General features: G+C 41.8%; 1 protein-coding gene across 2 annotated transcripts in view; it reads left to right on the top strand.

Moving 5' to 3' along the window:
- LOC126455665 (DNA repair protein XRCC3-like) overlaps positions 1-26038 on the top strand; it is a 118383-nt gene that overhangs the window by 39141 nt on the left and 53204 nt on the right. For both annotated transcript variants that reach the window (XM_050091433.1, XM_050091432.1), the window contains exon 3: positions 15242-15436. In XM_050091433.1, coding sequence (XP_049947390.1) covers positions 15242-15436 — 195 coding nt within the window. The remainder of the gene's footprint in view (positions 1-15241; positions 15437-26038) is intronic.

Here is a 26038-nt window from a genome sequence, read left to right as displayed (position 1 = left end):
CCTGGCCGTCCTCAGTTTCGCCGGGACGCTCTGCTGCCAGGTGCTCAGCTGGCCTCTCATCGGCAAATGATGCTGCCCCTCCTATGCCACCCGGGACAGCGGCTGCAGCTGGCGACGACTCGATGGAACAGGATCCGCCTCCCGCCGGTTGTAGCGTTGTTCCCTCAAAACCTGGCCCTCCGTGGCTGTCTAGGTGACCAGCTCTTCCCCGGTCTCGTTCCCCCCTTTTTTTCTGACTAGCGATGGCCTTGTTACATTGGAACATAAGAGGTATTCGATCTAATCGGGAGGAATTACAACTGCTCCTCCGCCTGCACCGTCCGCTCGTCCTTGGTCTCCAGGAAACCAAGTTGCGCCCAACTGACCGTATTGCCTTTACCCACTATACCTCGGAGCGGTATGACCTCACCCCTGTGGACGGTATTCCAGCTCATGGTGGGGTCATGTTGCTCGTTCGGGACGATGTCTATTACCATCCCATCCCATTGACCACCCCACTCCAAGCAATAGCTGTCCGTATTACTCTTTCTGCCTTTACTTTTTCAGTTTGTACCATCTACACTCCATCGTCATCTGCAGTTAGTCGGGCTGACATGATGCACCTGATTGTTCAGCTTCCTCTGCCGTTTTTATTGTTTGGTGACTTCAATGCCCATCATCCCCTTTGGGGCTCTCCTGCATCCTGTCAAAGAGGCTCCCTCTTGGCGGATGTCTTCAACCATCTCAATCTTGTCTGCCTCAATACTGGCGCCCCGACTTTCCTCTCGGACTCTACTCATACCTACTCCCACTTGGACCTTTCGATCTGTTCTACCACTCTTGCCCGTCGGTTCGAGTGGTATGTCCTTTCTGACACCTATTCGAGCGACCACTTCCCCTGTGTCATTCTTCTCCTGCACCACACCCCATCCCCACGTCCTTCGAGCTGGAACATACCGAAAGCTGACTGAGGACTTTACTCCTCCCTGGCGACCTTTCCGGACCACGATTTTCTCAGTTGTGACAGTCAGGTCGAATACCTCACGGCTGTTATCATCAATGCTGCCGAACGTTCCATTCCTCATACTACCTCTTCTTCACGTCGCGTTTCCGTCCCCTGGTGGAATGAGGCTTGTAGAGATGCCATCCGTGCTCGACGACGTGCTTTACGCACCTTTCGCCGCCATCCTACGTTGGCGAATTGTATTGGATACAAACGACTCCGAGCGCAATGCCGTAGAGTCATCAAAGACAGCAAGAAAGCTTGTTGGGCCTCTTTCACCAGCTCCTTTAACAGTTTTACTCCCTCTTCTGTCGTTTGGGGCGGCCTGCGCCGGCTGTCGGGCATTAAGGCCCACTCCTCGGTACCTGGCCTGACCTCAGGTAATGAGGTCCTTGTTGATCCTGTGGATGTCTCCAATGCCTTCGGCTGCTTTTTCGCGGAGGTTTCAAGCTCCGCCCATTACCACCCTGCCTTCCTTCCCAGGAAAGAGGCAGAAGAGGCTCGGCGACCTTCCTTCCACTCGCTGAATCTGGAAAATTATAATGCCCCCTTTACTATGCGGGAACTCGAATGTGCACTTGCACTGTCCCGGTCCTCTGCTCCGGGACCAGATGCCATTGACGTTCAGATGCTGGCCCACCTTTCTCCGGCAGGCAAAAGCTTCCTTCTTCATACCTACAATCGCATCTGGACCGAAGGTCAGGTCCCCATGCGTTGGCGTGACACTGTCGTTGTTCCTATACCCAAACCCGGGAAGGATAGACACCTTCCTTCTAGTTACCGCCCCATTTCTCTTACAAGCTGTGTCTGCAAGGTGATGGAGCGCATGGTTAATGCTCGGTTAGTCTGGATTCTTGAATCTCGACGGCTACTTACCAATGTCCAATGCGGCTTTCGTCGCTGCCGCTCCGCTGTTGACCACCTTGTGACCTTGTCGACATTCATCATGAACAACTTTTTGCGAAAGCGCCAAACGGTCGCTGTATTCTTCGATTTGGAGAAGGCTTATGATACCTGTTGGAGAGGAGGTATCCTCCGCACTATGCACAGGTGGGGTCTACGCGGTTGCCTGCCCCTTTTTATTGATTCCTTTTTAACAGATCGAAAGTTTAGGGTACGTGTGGGTTCCGTATTGTCCGACGTCTTCCTCCAGGAGAACGGAGTGCCTCAGGGCTCCGTCTTGACCGTAGCCCTTTTTGCCATCATGATCAATCCAATTATGGATTGCATTCCACCTAATGTCTCAGGCTCTCTCTTTGTCGATGACTTCGCGATCTACTGCAGTGCCCAGAGAACATGCCTCCTGGAGCGCTGCCTTCAGCGTTGTCTAGACAGCCTATACTCATGGAGCGTGGCAAATGGCTTCCAGTTCTCTGAAGAGAAGACGGTTTGTATCAACTTTTGGCGATATAAAGCGTTCCTTCCGCCATCTTTACATCTCAGTCCCATTGTTCTCCCATTTGTGGAAACAACTAAGTTTCTAGGGCTCACATTGGACAGGAAACTTTGTTGGTCTCCGCACGTCTCTTATTTGGCGGCCCGTTGTACACGTTCCCTTAATGTTCCCGGAGTTCTTAGTGGTTCATCTTGGGGAGCGGATCGCACTGTCCTGCTTCGCTTGTATCGGTCCATAGTCCGATCGAAGCTGGATTATAGGAGCTTCGTCTACTCGTCTGCTCGGCCATCCCTCTTACGCCGTCTCAACTCCATCCACCATCGGGGGTTACGTCTTGCGACCGGAGCCTTCTACACTAGTCCCGTCGAGAGTCTTTATGCTGAAGCTGCCGAATTACCATTGACCTACCGGCGCGACTTACTGCTGTGTCGGTATGCCTGCCGGCTGTTGTCAATGCCCGACCACCCCTCTTATCAGTCCTCCTTCGCCGATTCTCTCGATCGTCAGTACGGGTTGTATGTGTCTGCCCTGCTGCCCCCTGGAGTCCGCTTCCGTCGCCTGCTTCGACAATTGGATTTTGCCCTCCCTACCACCTTCAGAGAGGGTTAGAGCCCGACACCACCTTGGCTCCAGGCTCCGGTTCATATTTATCTCGACCTCAGCTCGCTCCCGAAGGAGGGTACTCCAGCTGCAGTGTATTGCTCACAGTTTGTCGAACTTCGTGCTCGAATTGCCAGTCACACCTTTATTTACACCGATGGCTCCAAAACTGACGATGGTGTCAGCTGTGCCTTTGTCGTCGGGGCCGTCACCTTTAAATACCGGCTCCTCGACAATGTTCCAGCTTTACGGCCGAGCTTTTTGCTCTCCATCGGGCTGTTCAGTATGCCCGCCGCCACCGCCATTCATCGTATGTACTCTGCTCTGATTCACTCAGTGCTCTTCAGAGCCTTGGAGCTCCCTATCCGGTCCATCCCTTGGTGCAACGGATCCAGCAGTCCCTCCATTCTTTCGCTGATGATGGCTCTCCTGTCAACTTTCTGTGGGTTTCCGGACATGTAGGAGTGCCTGGGAATGAGGCTGCTGATGCTGCAGCCAAGGCTGCAGTCCTCCTCCCTCGGCCAGCCTCCCATTGTGTCCCGTCATCTGACGTTAGTGGGGTTGTTTGTAAGAGGCTTGTGTCATTGTGGTGGGATACTTGGTCATCCCTTCAAGGAAACAAGCTCCGGGCAGTAAAACCATTCCCAACTGCTTGGACAACCTCCTTCTGACCATCTCGGCGAGAAGAGGTCCTTCTGACCAGGTTGCGGATTGGGCATTGCCGGTTTAGCCACCGCTACCTGCTCTCCGGTGACCCAGCCCCGCAGTGCCCTTGTGGTCAAGCATTAACAGTGCGCCATGTTTTATTGTCGTGTCCCCGCTTTAGTCAATCTCGTGTTGACCTGTCCCTGCCATCTACTTTACCGGATATTTTAGCTGATGACGCTCGAGCAGCTGCTCGTGTTCTTCGTTTTATAACTTTGACTGGCTTGTCCAAAGACATCTAACTCTTTTACTGATTTTATCTGCATCTTTGTAAGGACTTTCTGGTGTGTCCCCCCTCCCCTTGAGTTTTACTAGATTCTATGTGCTCTAACAATTGTGACTGGGCACTAATGACCTCAGTAGTTGAGCGCCCTTAAACCCTACCAAAAAAAAGATCCTTACCTTATCATTCTACCTAATTGTCAACATTCTTCTGTGGCACCACAGCTCAGTTACTTAGATTCATTTCTATTTCTGTTCCAGTGTTCCCACAGTCCATGTCTCACTATCATACAATGCTGTGCTGCTCCAAACATACATTCTCAGAAACTTCTTCCTCAAATTAAGGCTTATATTCGATACTAGCAGACTTCTCTTAGCCAGGAATGCCCTTTTTGCCAGTGGTAGTCTACTTTTTATGTCTTTCTTGCTCTGTTCATCACGGGTTATTCTGCTGCCTAGGTAGCAGAATTCCTTAATTTCATCTACTTTATGATTCCACATTCTTATGTTAAGTTTCTTACTGTTCTCATTTCTGCTACTTATCATTGCTTTCGTCTTTCTTCAATTTACTCTCAGTCCATATTCTGTACTTTTTAGATTGTTCATTCCATTCAGCACATCTAGTAATTCTTCTTCACTTTCATTCAGGATAGCAATGTCATAAGCGAATCTTACTATTGATATCCTGTCACCCTGAATTTTATTCCCTCTCTTGAAACTTTCTTTTATTTTTGTCAATGCTTCTTCAATGTGTGGATTGAATAATAGAAGCAAAGGACTACATTCCTGTCTAACATTCTTTTTAATCTGAGCATTTCTTTCTTTGTCTTCCACTCTTCATGTTTCCTCTGTTTTTGTATATATTGCATATTACCCATCTTTCTCTATGGTGTACCCCCATTTTTCTCAGAATTGTGGACATCTTGCACCATTTGACATTGTTGAAAGCTTTTTCCAGTCTAAGTCCTATGAACACATCTTGATTTTCCTTCAGTACTGCTTCCATTATCAACCACAATATCACAACTGCCTCACTAGTGCCTTTACCATTCTTAAAACCAGACTTATAACCGATTCTCAATTTTCCTCAATTTTCTTTTCATTTTCCAGCATATTACTCTTGTCAGAAACTTGGATGCGTGAGCTGTTAAGCTGATTGTGCGGTATTTCTCACACTTGCTATCTTCAGAACTGTGTGGCTGGTGTTTTTCTGAAAGTTTGGTGGTATATCGCCAGTCTCATACATTCTACACACTTTCCCCAATGATTTTAGAAATTCTGATGGAATGTTATCTATCCCTTCTGCCTTATTTGAGCTGAAGTCATTCATACAAATCTCTCTTATATTCTGATTCTAATATTAGATCCCCTATCTCTTCTGTTAACTCTTGTTTCTTCCCCTCAGGGGATCTTGGCATGAGTGACCACTGTATGGCACAGTAGTGGAATGTTTTTTGTCTCAGGGACTTGAGATCTTGGCTTGACCGCCCTCATCTTGAGGATGGTGAAAGTCTCTATTAAAAAATCCCTCAGCCTCAAGGTGTGCTGCGCACCAATGAGATGCATGGCTGTTGAGGTGGAGCAGTTGTTAGTGGCAATCTCTGGGGAAACTGGCGAACCTCAGTTGTTTAAGGCTTACCCAGGCCTGTGGGGCTCTGTCTAAGGTGGGATATTATTTCCCTAGCTGCTCGCGGGACACAGGTGGAACCCTTGAAATTTTCTCCTCCTCTTTCCAGTGGAAAGGGTGAGTCACTGATAGGTTTCAACATCCAATCGAATGAGAAATCTCATATAGCCAGTCTTCCAGATTTGGGGATTACACAGAGCCTTTCGTCTATAGTAACAAAACACATGCCGGTGGCCAGAATGTGCTCTTATGCCTAAACAGAAAGAGGATAGCACTGAGAAAGTTTCACCTTTTTACATACAAAAAGGATTAGAGGACACCGCTGGAACTTTAAAATCTGACAAGCACTTGTGAAACAGGACAATGTTGGTAGAAATCTCTAATTTCCAACAAGTGAAGAACATCCAGGAAGCTCAGTGCCTTGGGGAATATGCAATAGAAAGTGAACTGCACAACACCTTCAACTACAGCAACATGCAGGGACCTGGTTGACATTCCCCAAGAAGAACAGGAAGCTGAGTCGTCCCAGGAAGCAAAACATAATGAAAAACATGGAATGTGATCTAGTGAAACAGACACACATATATACTGACTTTCAGCAGCACAAAATTTCCAGAGCAAGTTAAGGCCAGTTTCCTTCACCTCAGTGAGCGGCCTTACTTTCCCAACCCAATTCACTGTTTTACATGCCAGTGCTTTGAGCAAATCACCTCAGGTTGCAAGAGAAAAGCCACTTGAGGCAAATGTGTTAAGGCCACCCATGAAGGTGTTGGTTGTTCATATCCTCCAAAGTGTGTAAACTGCTCTGGGAATTACCCTGTCCAGAGTAGGTACTGCAGCTACATCGATGGGACAAGATCATCCTTACTTATCTTCGTGCAGTTCACAGCGCTTGACGTATGGCTTCAGGCTATGGCGAGAGGACGCTCCAAAATGAGGTGCTTGTGGTGTACTGGGTCAGCCTGTCACATCTCCCTGTGCCTTTCATTTAGGTCATCTGTCATTTTATTCCTGTTTTAATCTCAGGTATAGCACCTTTCACCCTTTCTCTGTTGTCTTAAGGCATGTGAGATGGAGTGACTGTGTGGCCAATGCAAGTGAGGTGGGAGTGAGTGCATGAGTGTCATTTAATAGGTGTCCCCCTCACATTGGCTGAAAAGACAGTTTAGGGGTTCTAAACAAAATTGAACATTTTACAATTGCCAGTAGTTTTTGTAGAGGTAACAGATCTCATGTAGGCTGCTGCATCCTTCTAAATGACTCAAATTTTAAAGAGAGAACCGAGTTCAATTGTTTGAATGAGGAAGGTAATTTTGAAAGTTGTGAAGTGAAGTGGATCTAATTGATTTAAATACTGTAATTGTATCTCTGTACAGAATTCCTGGAAATGCTGTAACAACATTCTTTTTATCCTAATTTCAATGTTTATTAGAAAGACATCAGAAAGAAAGAAAAAAATGTAATTGCAGCAGACTTTAATATAAATATATTAAATAAAAATAATAATGACACAGTAAATTTTGTGACTTAATTCAGAAATATGCTTTTAATTTAAATTTCACTGAATGTACTAGAAGAAATAGCCATCTGAAACATGTATTGACAATATTATGACAAATTATCAGTCTGAGGATGGAAGTATACTCTGTTTTATTTAGGCATATCAGATCATTCAGCACTGCTCATGGAGCTGTTTCATAGATGTTTTCAACGAAACTTTTCCTCCCTCAAGCCTGGTGAAAAAGAGTGGCCACAAAATAAATTGGATTACACCAGGAATAAAAGTTTCTATTGCCAGGATACCACAGCTTCACAATGAGCTAAAACATAACAAAAATGCTGACTTTGCGCGGTGTGTAAAGCGATATAAGAATACATTCAAAAAAGTTGTACAGGCAGCAAAGAAATTGGCTAACAATGTGTATATTAGTAAACATAAAAATAAATCAAAGACAGTTTGGAGTGCCATCAAATCTGAATTGGTAGTAAAGAACAAGTGCCAAGAAATTGTCAAAATTAAAAATGATATAATTATAGATCCTTTCCAAATGTCAAACTGTTTCAGTGATTTTTTCATAAATGTGGCAAAATCAGGAAGAGATACCACATCCCACCAGGACAAGACAGATGTCAACTTTGTAAATATAAAACAAACTGCAAGCCTTTAAACATTCAAAAGAGTGATCCCAAAAGATGTAGAAGATGCTACATTGTTGTTAAAAAACAAGAAATGTGCTGAGTGGGATGAAATTCCTATCGGTGTAGTCAAGGCTGTTTAATAACATCATTTCTCATCCATTCGCTAAAATTATTAGTCTGTCATTTGAGAAAGTATATTTCCCAGATGTGTTAAAATATGATGAAATAAGACCATTGTTCAAGAAAGGCTTACCAGATGGTATGGGAAATTGCTGCCCTATTTCCCTGCTGCCAGTGTTTGCCAAGGTGATAGAAAAGATTGTTGCAAAACATCTTGAAAACTTTCTTATAGAAAGTGATATTATAGTTAAAAATTAATATGGATTTCAAAAGGGGAAAAATAGAATAAATGCTATCAGGGAATTACTGAAAAGATGAGCTGTAATTTAGACAAGGGTAGAAAGGTCACAGGTATGTTTTGTGATTTGACCAAAGCTTTTGATTCGGTCAATCACTTACTACTTCTACACAAGTTAGAGAGATATGGGATTGTGGACAGGGCATTACAGTGGTTCAAATCTTATTTATCTGAAAGAAAGCAGAGTTATTCTAAATTCAAATGGAAAAAAAAAAAAAAAAAAAATCATTCTCGGACTGGAAAAAGATTTGTGCAGAAGTCCCGCAGGGCTCATTTTAGGGCCTTATCTTTTTCTGCTGTACGTAAATAATTTACCTTTAAGCATTGATGTTCACTGCGTTTTATTCGCAGATGACACCTTGGTTTTAATTGAAAAATGACAATTTAGAACAAATTCATGATACTGTGGAAAATATAATGGGAAACCTAGAATTATGTTTTCAGCAAAAGGGATTAAAATTAAATGTCACAAAAACACAATTAGTGCAATTCAGTGCCTCCCATAAAAATAATCCACGGTGATCAGGAAATGACTGAAGCAAGATATGTAAAATTTCTAGGTCTAGCTTATGCGATGAATGTCTTATGTAATTCCACCCTTATTGACACCAGGAAGGTACTCTACCACAGCTACTTTGAAACTATAATCCCATACAGAATGATTTTCTGGGGGAAACTCTACGAACAGCCGAGATAACTTACACTTCGAAAGAGAATCATAAGAAACATGTCTTTAGTCCAAAAAAGAACATCATGTTGCCCATTATTTAAAAAATTAAAAATGCTAACCATTCCTTCTCCATACATCTACGAAATTTTTATTTTCGTATATAAAAATCAAAACTCACTTGACAATTTTCATTTCAACCACAATTACAGTACTCGTCACAGGCACAGTTTGAAATTCCCCTCTCATAATTTAAAACTTTACACGCAAACACCATTGTACATGGGATTAAAAACTTCTTCTTCTTCTTCCTTAGCGTTTGTCTCTCTTGCTGGTGGGGTCCACTGTTTTGGCTTGTCGCCGCCACTTCTTATGATCTTATGCGTGAGATCTTGAGGTCTTCATGCAGGGTGTTAAGCCATTGCTGCCTCGGTCGTCCTGCTGGCCGTTTCCCATTTACATGTAGGTTGAAACTAATCTTTGCCACTGTTGTCTCGTCTGCTCTAAGGATATACCCATACCAATGTAGGCGGCTTTCTCTCATTTTGTCTACTATTTGTGTAACACTATACAGCCCGCGAACTTCATTATTTGTGACGTGGTCACGCAATGTTAATGCCAATGTCTTTCTAAGCATTTTCGTCTCCATAACAGCAAGTCTTTGCAATTTACAATTAATTAAATAACACAAATCTATTAAATATGGAGTTTGGCCTACTAAAAAGATTGTTATTTAATACACTAGTAGAAAAAGTCATTATTCAATTGAACTCGTGCAGGATAGTTTGGCAATTTGAAAAGAAAAGAAACAATAAAGATTATGTATCGTATAATAAAGTGTTAATATATTGTATAAATTGTATTGGAAGCTGCAAAATGACCATAAGTGTTATATCTGTTCTTGTTAAATTTTTCATGTGTAAAAATTCAAAAATCCCTGCTTAAATATGTTAATTATTATAACCTTATTTTTTAAAAGTAATTTGACATTTCTCCAGTACAAAAATTTTTGATTTGTAACTGCACATTATGAGACGAATCAACTACATTCTATACACATTTTACATTCTGTGATAACATTTTCATAATTTTATCCACATTTGTTTCTTTTAAGGTGCATAAGGGTGCTGATAACCTCGCTGTTGAGTGCACACACCCACACCTGTTTCTTCTTCCATCATGTTGTCAGACAAGTCCTCCTCCTCATAGAGGCTTTCAATGTACTCTTTCCACCTATCCACTATCTCCTCTGCATTTAACAGTGGAATTCCTTCCACAATCATTTCTTTTTCAATTTCTTCACATTTCTCATGCAGCCATTTTGCCTTAGCTTCCCTGCACTTCCTATTTATTTCATTCCTAAGTGACTTGTTTCTTTATATTCCTTATTTTCTCTGCACATTTTTGTACTTCCTTCTTTCGTCAGTCAACTGAAGTATTTCTTCTGTTACCTATGATTTCTTTGCAGTTATCTTCCTTGTACCTGTGTTTATCTTTCTAACTTACGTGATTGTTCTTCAACTGAACTACCTGCTGAGCTATTCATTATCACAGTATCTATAGCTTCAAAGAACTTCAACCGTACCTCTTCATTCCTTAGTACTTCATATCTCACCTCTTTGTGCATTGATTCTTCCTAACTAGTCTCTTAAACTTCAGCCTGATCTTCATCATTACTAAATTGTGATCTGAGTTTATATCTGCTGGTGAGTACGTACACATTGCAGTCCACCTCTGATTTTAGAATCTCTGCCTGACCGTGATGTAATATTATGTATCTAAATCATTATACACATTTTAGTCACATTAATGTGACTACCACCACAGATGGCAGCAGTGGAGGGTATATAAAGTGTGTCGGGGGACATGGAAAAGGTTGTTGTCATTGCCTTAATGCAGAAAGAGGGTAATTTATATGACGTCCAAAAGGGTGCGATCGTTGGCTGTCAGGCCAAGGGTGGTAGTATTTCCAAAATGGCTAAGTTTGTAAACTGTCCATTTGCTGCCATGGTTAAAATATACAGTGTGTGGCAAAATGACGCTACCCAAAACTGGCTCCTAGGCAACTGTGGTGCCCCACAGGCCATGACAGTGGTGGACAATGCCTGTAGAGATGTGTATGGGCAACAGTTGAGCAATTGTCTGCCCAGATGAACCCAGAGGCTACCAACAGTATCTCCTCGGTGACCGTTCAACAAATGTTGCTGCTTATGAGCCCAAGCAGCAGGTGCCTGGCGCATGCACCCGTGCGGACTGCTGTTAATCGACAACAAAGGCCAGAATTTGCAGCCAGTGCCACAAGTGCATTTCTGCTGAGGCCTTTTCATATGATTCACACTGTATGCTCGTTTGGACGCATGGCCGTTGGCATGTAGGGTGTGAAATGTCTAAAAGCAAACACAATCGTCAGAAGGGTCCTGGCCATAGGGCCTTCCCTGGATGATCTCGTCACTCTGGAAGAGACACTGGATCACTGCAAGTACGCATGTATCTTGGGGATCGTATCCGCGCCTAGGTGCTGTTTGTCTTTTCTCCTCAAAATGGCCCCTACCAGCAGAATAATGCGATATCTCACCCAGCTTGTACTGTATGTGCGTGGTTTGGAGAGCACGAGGATGGAGTTTGCTATACTCTCCTGGCCACCAAACTCCCCAAATTTAAATCCAATTGAGAATCTGCAGGATCAGTTCGACTGGGCTGCTTGCACCCAGGATCCTCAACTGAGAAACCTAGTGCAGCTGGCCATGGCACTGGAGACTGGATGGCTTCACATACCTGTCAGTATCTGCTACAACCTCACTGGCACACTTCCTGCATGTCTCGCAGTGGTCTGCACTGCAAAAGGTGGTTAGACCACAAAGGTATGTAAAAGATACACTGTACATAAGTGGATTATAACATGCTTCTCTCAAATATCTGCTGCACACTAACAAGGGGAGGCCGCCAATTGTGAAATTCAGATTCGATTCATACTGCGCATAATAAAAGCTCATGGCCAGAGGTGTAATGTGGCAAAGCACCAAGATGCACTTCTCAGCCGTTGTCGAGAAAATCGACAGTTAAAAGAAACCATTCCGGTGAAATACTCTCTACGATTAATAACTTTCTACAGTGTCGTGGTGCAGCGGTAAGCGCTAGGGTTTGTAATCCGAAGGTCGCCGGATCGAATCTCGCACCATGCAACCTTTTTTTTTTAGTATTTGTTTTTTGTAATTAAAATATATATATATATATTAATAGAGGGAAACATTCCACATGGGAAAAATATATCTAAAAACAAAGATGATGTGACTTACCAAATGAAAGCGCTGGCACGTCGATAGACACACAAACATACACACAAAATACTAGCTTTCGCAACCAACAGTTGCTTCATCAGGAAAGAGGGAAGGAGAGGGACAGACGAAAGGATTTGAATTTTAAGGGAGAGAGTAAGGAGGGTCTGCTTGTGTCTGTATATGTGTGTGTGTGTGCGAGTGTATACCCGTCCCTTTTTCCCCCTAAGGTAAGTCTTTCCGCTCCCGGGATTGGAATGACTCCTTACCCTCTCCCTTAAATCCCAAATTCTTTCGTCTTTCCCTCTCCTTCCCTCTTTCCTGACGAAGCAACCGTTGGTTGCGAAAGCTAGTATTTTGTGTGTATGTTTGTGTTTGTTTGTGTGTCTATCGACGTGCCAGCGCTTTCATTTGGTAAGTCACATCATCTTTGTTTTTGATATATATACCAACTGACCTGCCTACACTGTGACGCATTCTATGTGGGAATGACCAGCAACAAACTGTCCATTCGCATGAATGGACACAGGCAGACAGCGTTTGTTGGTAATGAGGATCACCCTGTGGCTAAACATGCCTTGGTGCACGGCCAGCACATCTTGGCACGGTGTTACACCATCCGGGTTATCTGGATACTTCCCACTAACACCAACCTATCCAAACTCCGGAGATGGGAACTTGCTCTTCAATATATCCTCTCTTCCCGTTATCCACCAGGCCTCAATCTCTGCTAATTTCAAGTTGCCGTCACTCATACGTCACCTGTCATTCAACAACATCTTTGCCTCTGCACTTCTGCCTCGACTGACATCTCTGCCCAAACTCTTTGTCTTTAAATATGTCTGCTTGTGTCTGTATATGTGTGGCTGGATGTGTGTGTGTGTGTGTGTGTGTGTGTGTGTGTGTGTGTGTGTGTGTGTGTGTGTGTGCGTGCGCGAGTGTATACCCGTCCTTTTTTCCCCCTAAGGTAAGTCTTTCCGCTCCCGGGATTGGAATGACTCCTTACCCTCTCCCTTAAAACCCACATCCTTTCGTCTTTCCCTCTCCTTCCCTCTTTCCTGATGAGGCAACAGTTTGTTGAGAAAGCTTGAATTTTGTGTGTATGTTTGTGTTTGTTTGTGTGTCTGTCGACCTGCCAGCACTTTCATTTGGTAAGTCACATCATCTTTGTTTTTAGATATATTTTCCCTACGTGGAATGTTTCCCTCTATTATAACCAAATTACTTATTTTGTATCATTTGGTAACATTTAATAAAGTATCATATTATTACATCCAGCATTTAAAAAGACTGAGACATAACCCCTGTCTGTAACTTGTATAATCATTGGCAACCATGACTACTTACTAAGACTCATTATCACTAGTGTCATATAATGACATGTTAGTAGTAATACCATTGATGCCAGTGTTTATGGTACTGTCGCACATCCGTTGTTCATCCTTGAGCTACCTGATATTTCTATTGTGTACCACCCCATCTTCTGCAGTAACAGTTTAAAATGAAATCAGAGCAAGTTTCTGCAAATTTTCAATCCTATCCACTATGATGATGTGCTTTCTTATACAACTTTGAGTTTTGGCATATGATGGTTCTAATTATTCAGATTACAATTTGATGACAGCAAGTAGTGTTCCACCTAGCCATTGCATCTGCTACATACAACTTATCGATTGGGTTATTTACTCAAATTATCAACTACAGATCTTCTTTCCTCATGTAGTCTTTGCAGTGGATACCTCTCCTTCCCAGCTGTTTAACTACCTTCAGGTTAGTGTCATATATTGTAGCAGTGATTTACAAATTTGTCTGATTTGGTATGGAGCTTTGTGTCTGGTTACTAGGGTGTTACTCAATTTTTAAAATAGGCAGCACGAGCATTACTCATGAAGTTTTTGGCCATCATTTCAAAAAAATAAAATTATGTAATTTTTTGTTTGTTTGCATGAACACATCTGCAGTCCTGGTAGACAGTGATATCTCTGTACTGTAGTACCATAGCATGCAACTAGATGAGTCAAAACAAAATAGCACAACCCATCTCCACTTTATCAGTGGGCTGTGCATTTGGTTTGACTCGTGTAATTGTGTGCTACAGTACTGTGATGCGGACTTCAGACATGTTCCTGCAAACAAACAAATAAACACTTAATTACATTTTATTTTCTGTTTTTTGAGGTGATTAAAATGCTATGTCTATCTCTTGCATTTATTTACCCATAATAATCCCCCTGAATAGAGCTGATGTACCCTGACAAATTCCTTTTTTGACCTGACACTTTCCAATTATGAGACATTTATAAATGCTTCCAGACATGGTACATCATCTCCATCTTGTAACCAGTAATTGCCACAGGTTTCCAGATGTGTTGCCTGTCCAGGTCTCTCCAAATAAATGATTTCAGTGTCAGTTTCCCTGTTCTGTTTCATCTGCAGAATGAAATGGAACCATTATGGCAGGATATCTGAAGCTTGTTCTGACCTTTTTCTGTATAGATAACAAATAGAACAATAATTTACAAAAAGAAATAAATCTTCTACTTTATCTTGTAGAACTGGCCTAAGATTCTGCATACTGTGCACAGTCTTCTGAACTGCATTGAACTGTTCAAATGTATTCCTAGCAACTGAATTACCAAAACAAATGCTGGAAAGCTGTTTCCTCCTTGTTGTGCATTGAACTTTTTATGTATAAGTAGCAACTTGGTGTGAGTTGTTGGCGAAGTAGTCCCTTTTTATCCTTTTTGTGATCACAATGGTCTGCAGCATTTCTTATTATGTTCTGATTTTTCAGTATTAATCTTTCTTTTGCAAGAAGTTGCAGGTAGCATATGTAGCAGGCCATGTTCCATCACTCGTTTTCAAACCAGAGAAACTGACAGTATGACACAGCATTCTCTCATGACTACTATAGGGCCCCTCAGCTATCATTCAGTCTTTCTGGTTGGCAGCAGTAGGAGTAAAACATAATTGGCCCAAAGCCTTCCAACTTTACCAGTGCAAAACTATACAGAGCCAAAATTAAGAAAAAGTTCGGTTAGTAATGGTTGAGTCTTAAATTGTTTTCAGAATATGCTAAATATACCACTTTCATTATTATCTCACAGTTTCATAATTGAAATGTTTCTCCATTGATTACATTACAAGCTGCAATACTTGAGTTAGGAGAAGTCCATTTCTTTAAATAATTAGTAAAATTTTATGTTTCAGTGGAATCAGCGCTGAATAACAACCACTACTATTTATCTGTGGGTTGCAAAATACTGGACGATTTCTTGCGTGGTGGTATAAAAGTATGTGGCATCACAGAAGTTGCAGGAGAAAGCAGCTGTGGCAAGACACAGCTATGTTTGCAATTGGCATTGACCGTGCAGTATCCTCTCTCCATTGGAGGCTTAAGGGCAGGTTGGTTCTGGGATAATTTCATGTTTATTTTTAGGCCCTTTGTTGAAATAGTTAACAATATCATGTACACTAAGTTTTGTTTGTTATTGAATTGAATCATGTTTGCAGTGGATATCCAAAAATTATCATGAATTGGGAGTTAACTGTGTAAAAAATCTGGAATAACTATTTCATATTTTCAATTTACTCTTTTCAAACATTAGTGTACAATTTTTACGAAGGAGTTTGATTCATTAGCCTCAAAATTCGTGCATATTGACAAAACAGCATATTCAAAAAATTTTGTTTGGATGTACTCAGTAAACACAAACTACAATGCTTTTGTATCAGAAATTGTGAGTGTTTTCAATAAATGTTTCCCCTTCATAACAAGGGGGGGGGGGGGGGGGGGGGAGCTCATGGATAACTGAAGGAATCAGGATCTCTAGCTAGAAAGAGGAAGCTGCACATGGAAGCAAAGAACAACCATGATGCAGAGTTTTTCAGCTGTGTAAACAAATACAAAAGAATATATGGGAGAGTAATTAAACAGGCAAAACAAATGGCATACAGTAAATACATATCAGATGCCACAAATAAATCAAAAGCTGTATGGCAGATTGTCAAGACTGGGTGCTGAAAAAATAAAAAGTTGTAATCATAAATAGCTATGTATAACATAGTTCAGTTCTTTGCTTTCATAACTTATCAGTGCAGAATCTGTTAAATTTCTTGGAGTGATCATAAACAAAAAATTGTCGTGGACTGATCATGTGGATTGCTTACCGAAGCAGTTAAATAGTTTTGTTTATGCAGTGAGGGTTCTAAATAAAGTAACTGACTCAACTGTTAGGAAAATTATGTATTGTGCATATTTTATATTAGTTGTAAGATATGGCATAATTTTTTGGGAGTTGAAAAAGAAAGTGTTCAAGATACAGAAAAAATTATCATCTCTGTGAGTGGAACAAACAATAGACAATCACGCAAACCTTTATTTGCAGGCTTTGACTTACTGACATTTCTTTCTATGTTTGTATATGAAACACTGCTCTGTGAGCTAAAAAACATCTTTCTGAGGGAAATTTGTTTACACATGCTTATGAAACATGGTACAAACAAGATTGCATGTTACCTTGCCACAGACTAGCACTATTTGAAAATACTCCATATTACATGCCTTTGAAGCTTAGCAATAAAATGCATTCAAAATTAAAGACCTGCAGGCTGGAACCCACAGGTGGAAACATTGAAAAATATTTTAAAAGTTAATGTTGCTACAGTGTGGATGATGTTATAAATGAGGAACACAAGTAGGAGATATTAGACTTGTTTTTCTGTTTTTTCTACATTATGCTCTGTGTATACTTATGTTCTCTCTTAATGGAGGTTCATGTACTTTTTTATGTGTCTTTACTTATAAACTCTATATCACACTTGCGCGCGCACACACACATATCCATCCACACATATACAGACACAAGCAGACATCAAGCAGATGGATATATGTGTGTGTGTGTGCGCGAGTGTATACCTGTCCTTTCTTCCCCCAAACGTAAGTCTTTCCGCTCCCGGGATTGGAATGACTCCTTACCCTCTCCCTTAAAACCCACATCCTTTCGTCTTTCCCTCTCCTTCCCTCTTTCCTGACGAAGCAACCGTTGGTTGCGAAAGCTTGAAATTTTGTGTGTGTGTGTGTGTGTGTGTGTGTGTGTGTTTTTTATTGTGTCTATCTACCAGCGCATTCCCATTGGGTAAGTCATGGAATCTTTGTTTTTAATGTGTGTTTGTGTGTGTTTTTTATTGTGTCTATCTACCAGCGCTTTCCCATTTGGTAAGTCATGGAATCTTTGTTTTTAATATATATTTAGCTGTACACATATATACTACTTTTACAGAAGTTTGTGGTGGTGCTTAGTGTTTAACGTCCCGTCGACAACGAGGTCATTAGAGACGGAGCGCAAGCTCGGGTTAGGGAAGGATTGGGAAGGAAATCGGCTGTGCCCTTTCAAAGGACCATCCCGGCATTTGCCTGAAACGATTTAGGGAAATCACGGAAAACCTAAATCAGGATGGCCGGAGACGGGATTGAACCGTCGTCCTCCCGAATGCGAGTCCAGTGTGCTAACCACTGCGCCACCTCGCTCGGTGGAAGTTTGTGCCCTTATAAAGTATGACCATATTTATAAACTAGAGAAACAAACATGAAAAATAATTAAAAACAAAGATTTTGAACCACTGTGGTAAATTTTAAGAAACAGGAAGAAATCTAACATGTTTTTCTTTTTATGTTGTAATGTGTTTCTGGGAGTATCCATATGCTTTCTTTAGTGTATCTTGTTTCAGGGTACACTTACGTAGGAATAGAATTATTCATTGATGAGTCACCAATGTTTCAATCAAATGATTGTAAATAACATCTCATGTGACAATAAAGATTCTATTCTATTCTATTCTGTTCTATTTTATGAAGAGCTTAAACTGGAAAGCATATATTACATACTTTCTTAAAACACTGTAGTCCAGCAACTGTTTATCTGAATGTGATTACTGATTTTCACAACAAATATTTGAAATTTATAGAGTACCATATTTTATTTTATTTATCTGTATTCATCCAAGGATCATCTTGCCATGATATAGGATTTGTTAAGGTAATGAAATGGCAACCAGCAGACCAAAATATAACACACAGCATACATAACATGCTTTAAGAGGATAAGACAGGTAGCTTACAGGGATAGGTTGTATGGGCAGCTGTGGCCTCAATTAAGAAACTAACCCAGCTGTTGCTTTAGCACTCTAGGGAAACTCAAATCAGGATGGCTGGAAAGAGCGGCTCAGTCCTAAATATGAGGTCAGTGTACTATGAGCTGCACTGCCTCATTCGGCAACTCTTTTATTGTATGATGTTCTTTCAATTACACACAAACTGTTTCAGGTAACTTGCAGTATTAACCATGGTTTCCTTCTGCACTGGCCACACACTGAGGAGACCTACTGATGATTCCTGAACTGTGTCTGGTTTCTTGCAGTCTAAAACATAGTTCCAATCTACACTGCTATTCACACTTAGACACCAGCTGATGACTCGTGGACTGAGAAAATGCTATGCCCATTACCTCAATTCTGGACTCCATGTTAAACTATGTGGTACTGTCCACCTGCAAAACTAAGCCAACAGACATTACATTGATGATCTTTGTGGAAGCAGTAAACCATAATCTTGTATTTAAATGTGACAAAGTGCTGTAGTTATCCCCTTTCATTACTCTCTCAACTAGTCTGAGTCCTCTATGTTCTCTTTAATTTTGTAATATGCATAACTTGTGGAGAACATTTTAGCTGCCTTTTTAAACAAATGTGTTTTAGTAATCTTTTTCTCTTCCTTTGAAAATTTATTATACAATTTTATCCCCTGATTTAAAATACTGTTTTGAGTTTTTTGTTTGTTTTCCTGTGTAAATGTAACTGGCTCTTGTTCCACGAATATGTTTAGAACTGTTAGTCCAGTACTTAGTAATACTTCCCCTGATGTGCACCACAGATTGGTGTCTGCACTTGCTTGGTACAGTAAGAATGCCCAATTTTTAAATAGCTCGTTACATTGAGCCCAATCACTATTTACAGTTATTATTCTTTTCCCCTTTTCTGAAGTTTAAAAACTGTGTCCATGGTTTGTGCCTTCGATCCCCCGAGAAGAATCACATAAGTTAGAACTGAGTATACATAGGTGCACCATATCACCACAAGACATTGGTTGATACAAATTGACACTTATGCACTAAGGTGTGTAGTATATTGATGACATTGCCAATACCATTTTATTTTCAGTCCGTGTTAGCCGACAATGAATGTTCATCCCTAAAAACTCTTGTGTTTGCAACACAATCTATTATAGATTTATCACCTATGCTCAAAGTGACAGAATTGTTTCCTCTCTTTATGCTGAAGTGCATACATTCATTTTCTTTATGTTCAAAGTTAATGTATTACATGCCACCCAACTGTAAACGTCCTTTGCTTTCTGTAGTAGGACTTTTAATATTTTATCAGTGACTATGATGTTGTTGTCATTGCCAAAGAGAACTTTTGCTACATGTCTTCCACTGTCTGTGAAGTCACCTGATATATATTAAGAATAGATCTGGACCCAATACATTACCCTGAGGAAGAACTGTATTGATATATTTCTTGTCTGACAATTGTTTTACTAAAAAATTATTGCCAGCAGATGTGAGAACAATCTCCACAGTCTGCACCGTGTTTTCCAAGTGAAATTGAAACCACTCATTCAGTGTTACTCTTGTACCTAGTGTGTCAATAGTATTTTGTGGTCAGCAGTGTCAAAAGCTATGGACAAGTCTAAGAAGATGCTTGTACCACTTTTTTTAACTCGGCAATGGCCGATATTGTATTTCTTCCACTTTGAAAACCAAACTGTGCTTCATTAAAGAGATTGCATTTTGGCCTACTCACATAACTTGTCTCTGTCATGATTGCTTAGCTATTTTTGAGACTAGAGACAGCAGTGAAACTGGCCTGCAGTTTTCAGTATTTTGATGCAGTTCTATAACTTCTCGAGGTATCCTCTGCACAAAAATTTGGAATAAGAATAATATATAGCATGCGTCCAAACTATACCATAGAAAACTGTTTAAGCGATGAAGGATACTAACAGAAAATAGTGAAGTTAGTCATTACAAGCAATGTTATTTAAAAAATATATATGTCTTTGGTTGAATATTCTGTGCAATATTATTTTAAATACAAACGTTCAAACGTTAGGTTGAAACACAAAACCATGTGCCTTTCACAAAGCAATACTTTCCTGAAATGATTAGCACTTTTTGTCCTGAACATTCATTCAGTGTTGTTCTTTATACACTTTAAGTAAATGTTATGAAATATTTTCCATCTGTTACTTTCATCTGTGTAGAAACCAAGTAATACATGAAACCAAACCAAATAACACATATACGACTTGATTCATAAGCCTCTGAACAATAACAGAAATAAGCTCCTGTGACTCCACACATAATAAGACAAAAGAATCTTACTTAAGGTACAGCACAAGCAATACACAGAACAACTGATGTGAGTGGTACAGACTAAAAAGAACAGTGCTGCTCTGTGCGTATATAGGTGTGAGTCGCCAGTAGATGGCACATTTGAGACTGTGCCATGTCCACGCTTCCTACAGGCGGCCTTTAGTGGCTGGACCATGCTGATACAGCTGGTGATTGATTTAAGTACACATGCGCAGCAACACTACACATGACGCATTCACACTCGCACGCCCTTCGGGCACCCTGGTGACATAGAACATGCTGGCAGCCTGGCGAGAGACATATCCATCAGTTCCGAAGTGGCAGCAACCAGTGCTGACGGCAGGGTTGGAAAATTGTGCTAGGCAGGCACTGGAGCATAGGACCAGAATGTGTGGAGACGCGAGCACGCCCAAGAGTGATGAGTGCGCACGATGCCTGATGACAGCACCAGGCAGAAGAGCGCCATCGCCGTCTCCGCATTGACATTAGCAGGCAGGGCCCAGTGTGGAGCAGACAGGACAGGACCCACTGGCAACGTTGACTGAGGCAATGACGGTGAGGTCCGATGGTGACTGGGAGCAGGACTGATGAAAGTGGTATGCTAACAACCCGTTGGCTGTACAGGCATCACAAAGATAGTGTCCCCGGTGGCGGACAACAGTGGCCGGTATCCACCTGACGACCAAATCCTTGCACCCACATGGGTGATCCTGGTATGAAATGGCTGGACAAATTGACTGCGGGATGCATTGCAGGCCACAGAAGGTGAAGGGACGTGCATGGCTGCTGGCTGTGAAGCAACTCAGCTGGAATCTGCTCCCCCATAAGCATTAAGTGATAGGTTCTCAGAAAACAGAGAAGGTGTCATCCCATGAAGAATCCACATCAAACTTTTTCATTTGGTTCTTCTGAAAGGTGTGAGAAACAAACTGAAACCATTATCATGAAATAAGGTAAAAGACAACCTCTCAATAGAAAAAAACCTGAAGTGTATGAATTGTGACCTCAGGCGATGTTAATACGCACTGGAGACTCTAAGGAAACTGGGAAAATGCATCCACAACCAACAACCAATAGAAATTCAGGAAGGGAACCGCAAAGCCTACATGAACGTGTTCCCATGGCTGGCATACATCAGACGGGAGCAGAGACACCCTGGTAACTGCCTTTTGTTGGACACACTGCTCTTAAGATGCGACAAAACGGACACTTTTGCCATACTGGCCAAAAAACATGTCTCCTAGCCAATAGTTTAGTGCACGGAACTCCCCAATGATCCTGGTGGAGAAGGCGTAGAACCTTGTGCCGTAACACAGTGGGAATGACTACTTTGGGAGGGAGTCTTCCGTTGACAGCAGCAAAACACCTTCAGAAACAGAGAAACGACACCATAAGGAGAAATAGGTGCACAGGGCTCTGAAGCCTGACCTGGCGGTTTATCTGACCAGCCCTGTTAAAAAAATCAAACCGCCTACCAGGTTGACAACAATGGCAGCTGCTATGTGCAAGTTTGTAATTGGAAAGCCCTCAACTGTGGCCAATGTTTCAGTATCAAGATGGAAGCAATGCAATTCTTCATGATCAAAGTCTGGATCAGGATCCACAGGAAGGCGGGACAAGATCTTTAGACATAGGTCAAAAATGGATTTTGTAATTGTAACGAGACAGGAACAGTGCCTAGCATTGTAGGTGGTGTGCTTCCTTGTCAGGCAAGGAAGTGTGAGGGTTAAACAAGGAAACCAACAGTTTGTGCTCAGTAATAAGGTAGAACTGGGAGCCATACAAAAAAAGAACATGAAATTTCTAGAGAACATAGACTGTGACAAGAGCCTCTTTTTTTTCTGTCTGAAAGTAATGATTCCAGGCTTGAGTGAAAGATTTAAAGACAAAAGCAACAGCTTGTTCAGAGCTGTCAGCATATTAGTGCCTGAGGGCCACACTGAGGCTGTATCGCGAAGTGTCAGCCACCAAAACTATCTGCTGTTCTGGAGAGAATGTAGCTAAACAAGGGGCTGAGAGTAGTTCGGATTTCACCATTTGAAAAGCACATTCGCAATCCGGACTGCAGCAAAAAGGTATGTTTTTATGTGACAAAGCATGCAATGGATGGGCCAATGTGGCCACCCCTGACAGGAATTTATGGTAGTAGGCTATCTTCCATAGGAAGTCCTGAAGCTCCTTTGTAGACGAGGGGCATAGACATAATAGCAGAGATGTGGCCTGGCTGAGAGTGAACCCCATCCTGTGAGACCTCGAACCCCAAATAAACAATAGAAGATAAAAAAAAAACTGGAATTTTACGAGGTTACACCATAAGCCTGCAAACAGTAAGACAGGAAACAAAGTATGCAAATTTTTCAAGTAATCGGCTGTGGAGGAGCCCATGACGACAATATCGTCCAGATAATTAGTGAATCCAAGGACAGGAATAGTCAGTTGCTCTAAAAATTGTTGGAAAGCAGCAGGGATGCTAGAAGGAAGTTAGAAATGTTGACAGAGATCAAAAGGAATATTCAAAACTAGGACTCTGAGATTCTTTGTCCACAGGAACTGGCACATACGCTTCAGACAAATCAATTTTAGGGAAGTACTAGCCATCCAGTATTTTTTCCAACAGTTCCTCTTGGGGTGGGAGAGGATATATATCCATGATTGAGTGCACACTGACAGCAGTACTGAATTCACCACAGAGGCAAAGCTTCCCCAACTGCTTCTGAACTACAACCAGCAGAGATGACCATTTGCTAGCCATAAGAGGTCGCACCACCTCTAGAGATTGAAGTCCGTACAATTCTGTTTTCACATGACCTTTCAGGTAACAGGAATTGGACATACATCACAAAAACAAGGCCAAGCCTTGGATTTAAAACAAACATGTGCAGAATAATTCGTAGCACACACTATGTATTCCAAAAAAAGTACAAAAACTCCTCACACGTTGTGTACAATTGAGTACACAGTACATAATTCGACTCAAGATGAACTGCGTCAGTGATAGAAAATCCAAGTACATGAAATTTGTCCATTCTGAAAAAGTTCTGAACACTGGTATCAGCAACCACCAAAAATTTAATAGAGCAAACCACTGACTTTTAAGAGGCAGATGTCGTAAAGTGTCTGAACAGTACAATGTTCTGTTTGTTATAACTGACTAGCTTCCGCGTGACCAGTGTCAGTGATAGTGAGCCTAAACTCAAATCGGTTTGAGAATTCAATATTGCCATTGCAACACTTGTCAACCTGTAGCCGGAGCACTAGGCAAAAAACACGTAAATTGATTAACAGCTTGGGAGAAGTCACGAACATTGAAGTGACACAGTTTACGTCCATGACCCTATCCTGAGCAACCTTTGATGAATGACACACTGAGATGATATGGCCTTCCTTCTGCAAGCATTACAAGTAGCCCAGTGCTTAAGGCACACCAAATGTCCATGCTGGACACAACAAATAATGGAAAAAGAGAATGCTGACGCTGGTACTGCGGTGATCGCAGCTGCTTGGAGCAGTCTTGGTCTGCTCGGTGCCGGGCCTGCATGTTAACTGGTGCCACTGCTGCTTTTTCATGCAAGCTGTGTGTCATCCTAAAGGGCACATCATATGACACTACTGGCACATCGCCCCACGCTTCGATCTGGTCACTTGCTACCCAAGAAACTTCAAAGGATTGTGCTATTTTCAAAACGTCTGCCAGTGGGGGGATTTCACAGAGTAAAGCTTTCTGGTGCACTTCTTCGTCATTAGCTAAAGAGATAATTGTGTCTTGCACCAAAAGAGTCATCACTAAGGGCTAAGGCCATGAAGTTCAACTGCCCAGGCCCTGTATGACTGGTTTGGTTTCTTGCCGCATCAGTAGAATTCACCTCGCACCACTACGACATGCATTTGTTTGCAATGGTAGTTGGACAATAAACTGCTTATGTGATCAAAAGTAAGAGCTGCCAGTTCTTGTAAGATACACCTCAGGTGAAATCTACGAGAGGAATAAGGCTTTTCACAAATACAAGTCTGTCACACCAAAAGCCAGAAAATGTTGTCTGAGTCCTTTTTGGAAGCTCTCCAATCCTTGGCTGAGTCATCAAATGGAGGAAAAGTGGGTGGATAGACTGGTGGAACTACAACATAAACAATAGACAGAACTATTGATGTGAGCAGTTCAGACTAAAAGAACATAGTGGGATTAATTCAGTGTTGCTCCATGCTTACCGGTATATAGGCGCGAGGCATCGGCAGATGGCGTGGCGGAGACCATGCCACGTGCACGCTTCCTATGGCATACCTAAAGACCAGCTTGCACTGATATAGTTGGCAGTCGATTTAAGTACACATGCGCAGTGTCTCTACACTCAGTGTACTCACACTCTCATGCAGTAGTTGCAAGATATAGCAATCTATTAGTGCTAGAATGGTAGATGTATTACTGCACAAGGATCTAATGCCAGTGGTTAAATTTTGTGAGAAATTGAACTACTGAATGATGTTTCATGTCAGTAAGTCAACAATTGAGTACCATTAAAAATTCATTAATTCATTCATCCTGTTCTGTATAGTGCATCACGAAGGAGAACTATGGAATAAACCAATGCATACATTATACAAAGAGAAAAAACTGCAAGAAACTATTTCTGCATGCTGTAGTAAATATTAACTATCACTATACCACAAGTAAAATAACTTTGAGGTCAATATATTACAATGACGCCAGGGGAACAGTGTTGCTAGCTAGTTCACAGCATAACACATGGCCATGCAATCAGTAGTTGCATGCAACAAAAAATTAAACTGAACATGTACTCGGAAATTGTGATTGACAGTGTCTTTGTTGGGAGCATTAGTCTTGATGGTAGCAGAAGATGAGTGTAATCTTCACACAGTAAATGTTTCAGAATAACAGATTTTCCAACAAATTAGACATTTTTTAGTACCACCAACAGAAGCACTACCTTGATAGTAAATCACTTTCAACTTTATCTTTGCGCTCACTAAAACAGCTGTCAGTATTTAATCAAATAACATTACTCAACTTCCAGAATGAGATATTCACTCTGCAGTGGAGTGTGCGCTGATATGAAACTTCCTGGCAGATTAAAACTGTGTGCCGGACCGAGACTCGAACTCGGGACCTTTGCCTTTCGCGGGCAAGTGCTTTACCAACTGAGCTACCCAAGCACAACTCACGCCCCGTCCTCACAGCTTTACTTCTGCCAGTACCTCGTCTCCTACCTTCCTTGGAAGATAGGAGACGAGGCACTGGCAAAGGTAGGAGACGAGGTACTGGCAACTGTGACGATGGGGCGTGAGTTGTGCTTGGGTAGCTCAGTTGGTAGAGCACTTGCCCGCGAAAGGCAAAGGTCCCGAGTTCGAGTCTCAGTCCGGCACACAGTTTTAATCTGCCAGGAAGTTTCATTACTCAACTTATTTTCTACTTCACATTCATTCAGCCAGAGATTTATTCTTATTTACATTTTGTGTTTCACAGAGTTTTGCTGCTCTTGTAATGAAATTTAGTTTGCAGTGTCCTTTGTCAGATGCTCTGCTTCTGCCAGCATACATTTTGTGTTGTTCTTTATCC

The sequence above is a fragment of the Schistocerca serialis genome, chromosome 2 (genome assembly GCF_023864345.2).
Source record: "Schistocerca serialis cubense isolate TAMUIC-IGC-003099 chromosome 2, iqSchSeri2.2, whole genome shotgun sequence".
Taxonomy (NCBI): Eukaryota; Metazoa; Arthropoda; class Insecta; order Orthoptera; family Acrididae; genus Schistocerca; species Schistocerca serialis.
The sequence above is the reverse complement of the archived record's forward strand: the minus strand, read 5'-3'. Positions and strand labels throughout refer to the sequence as shown.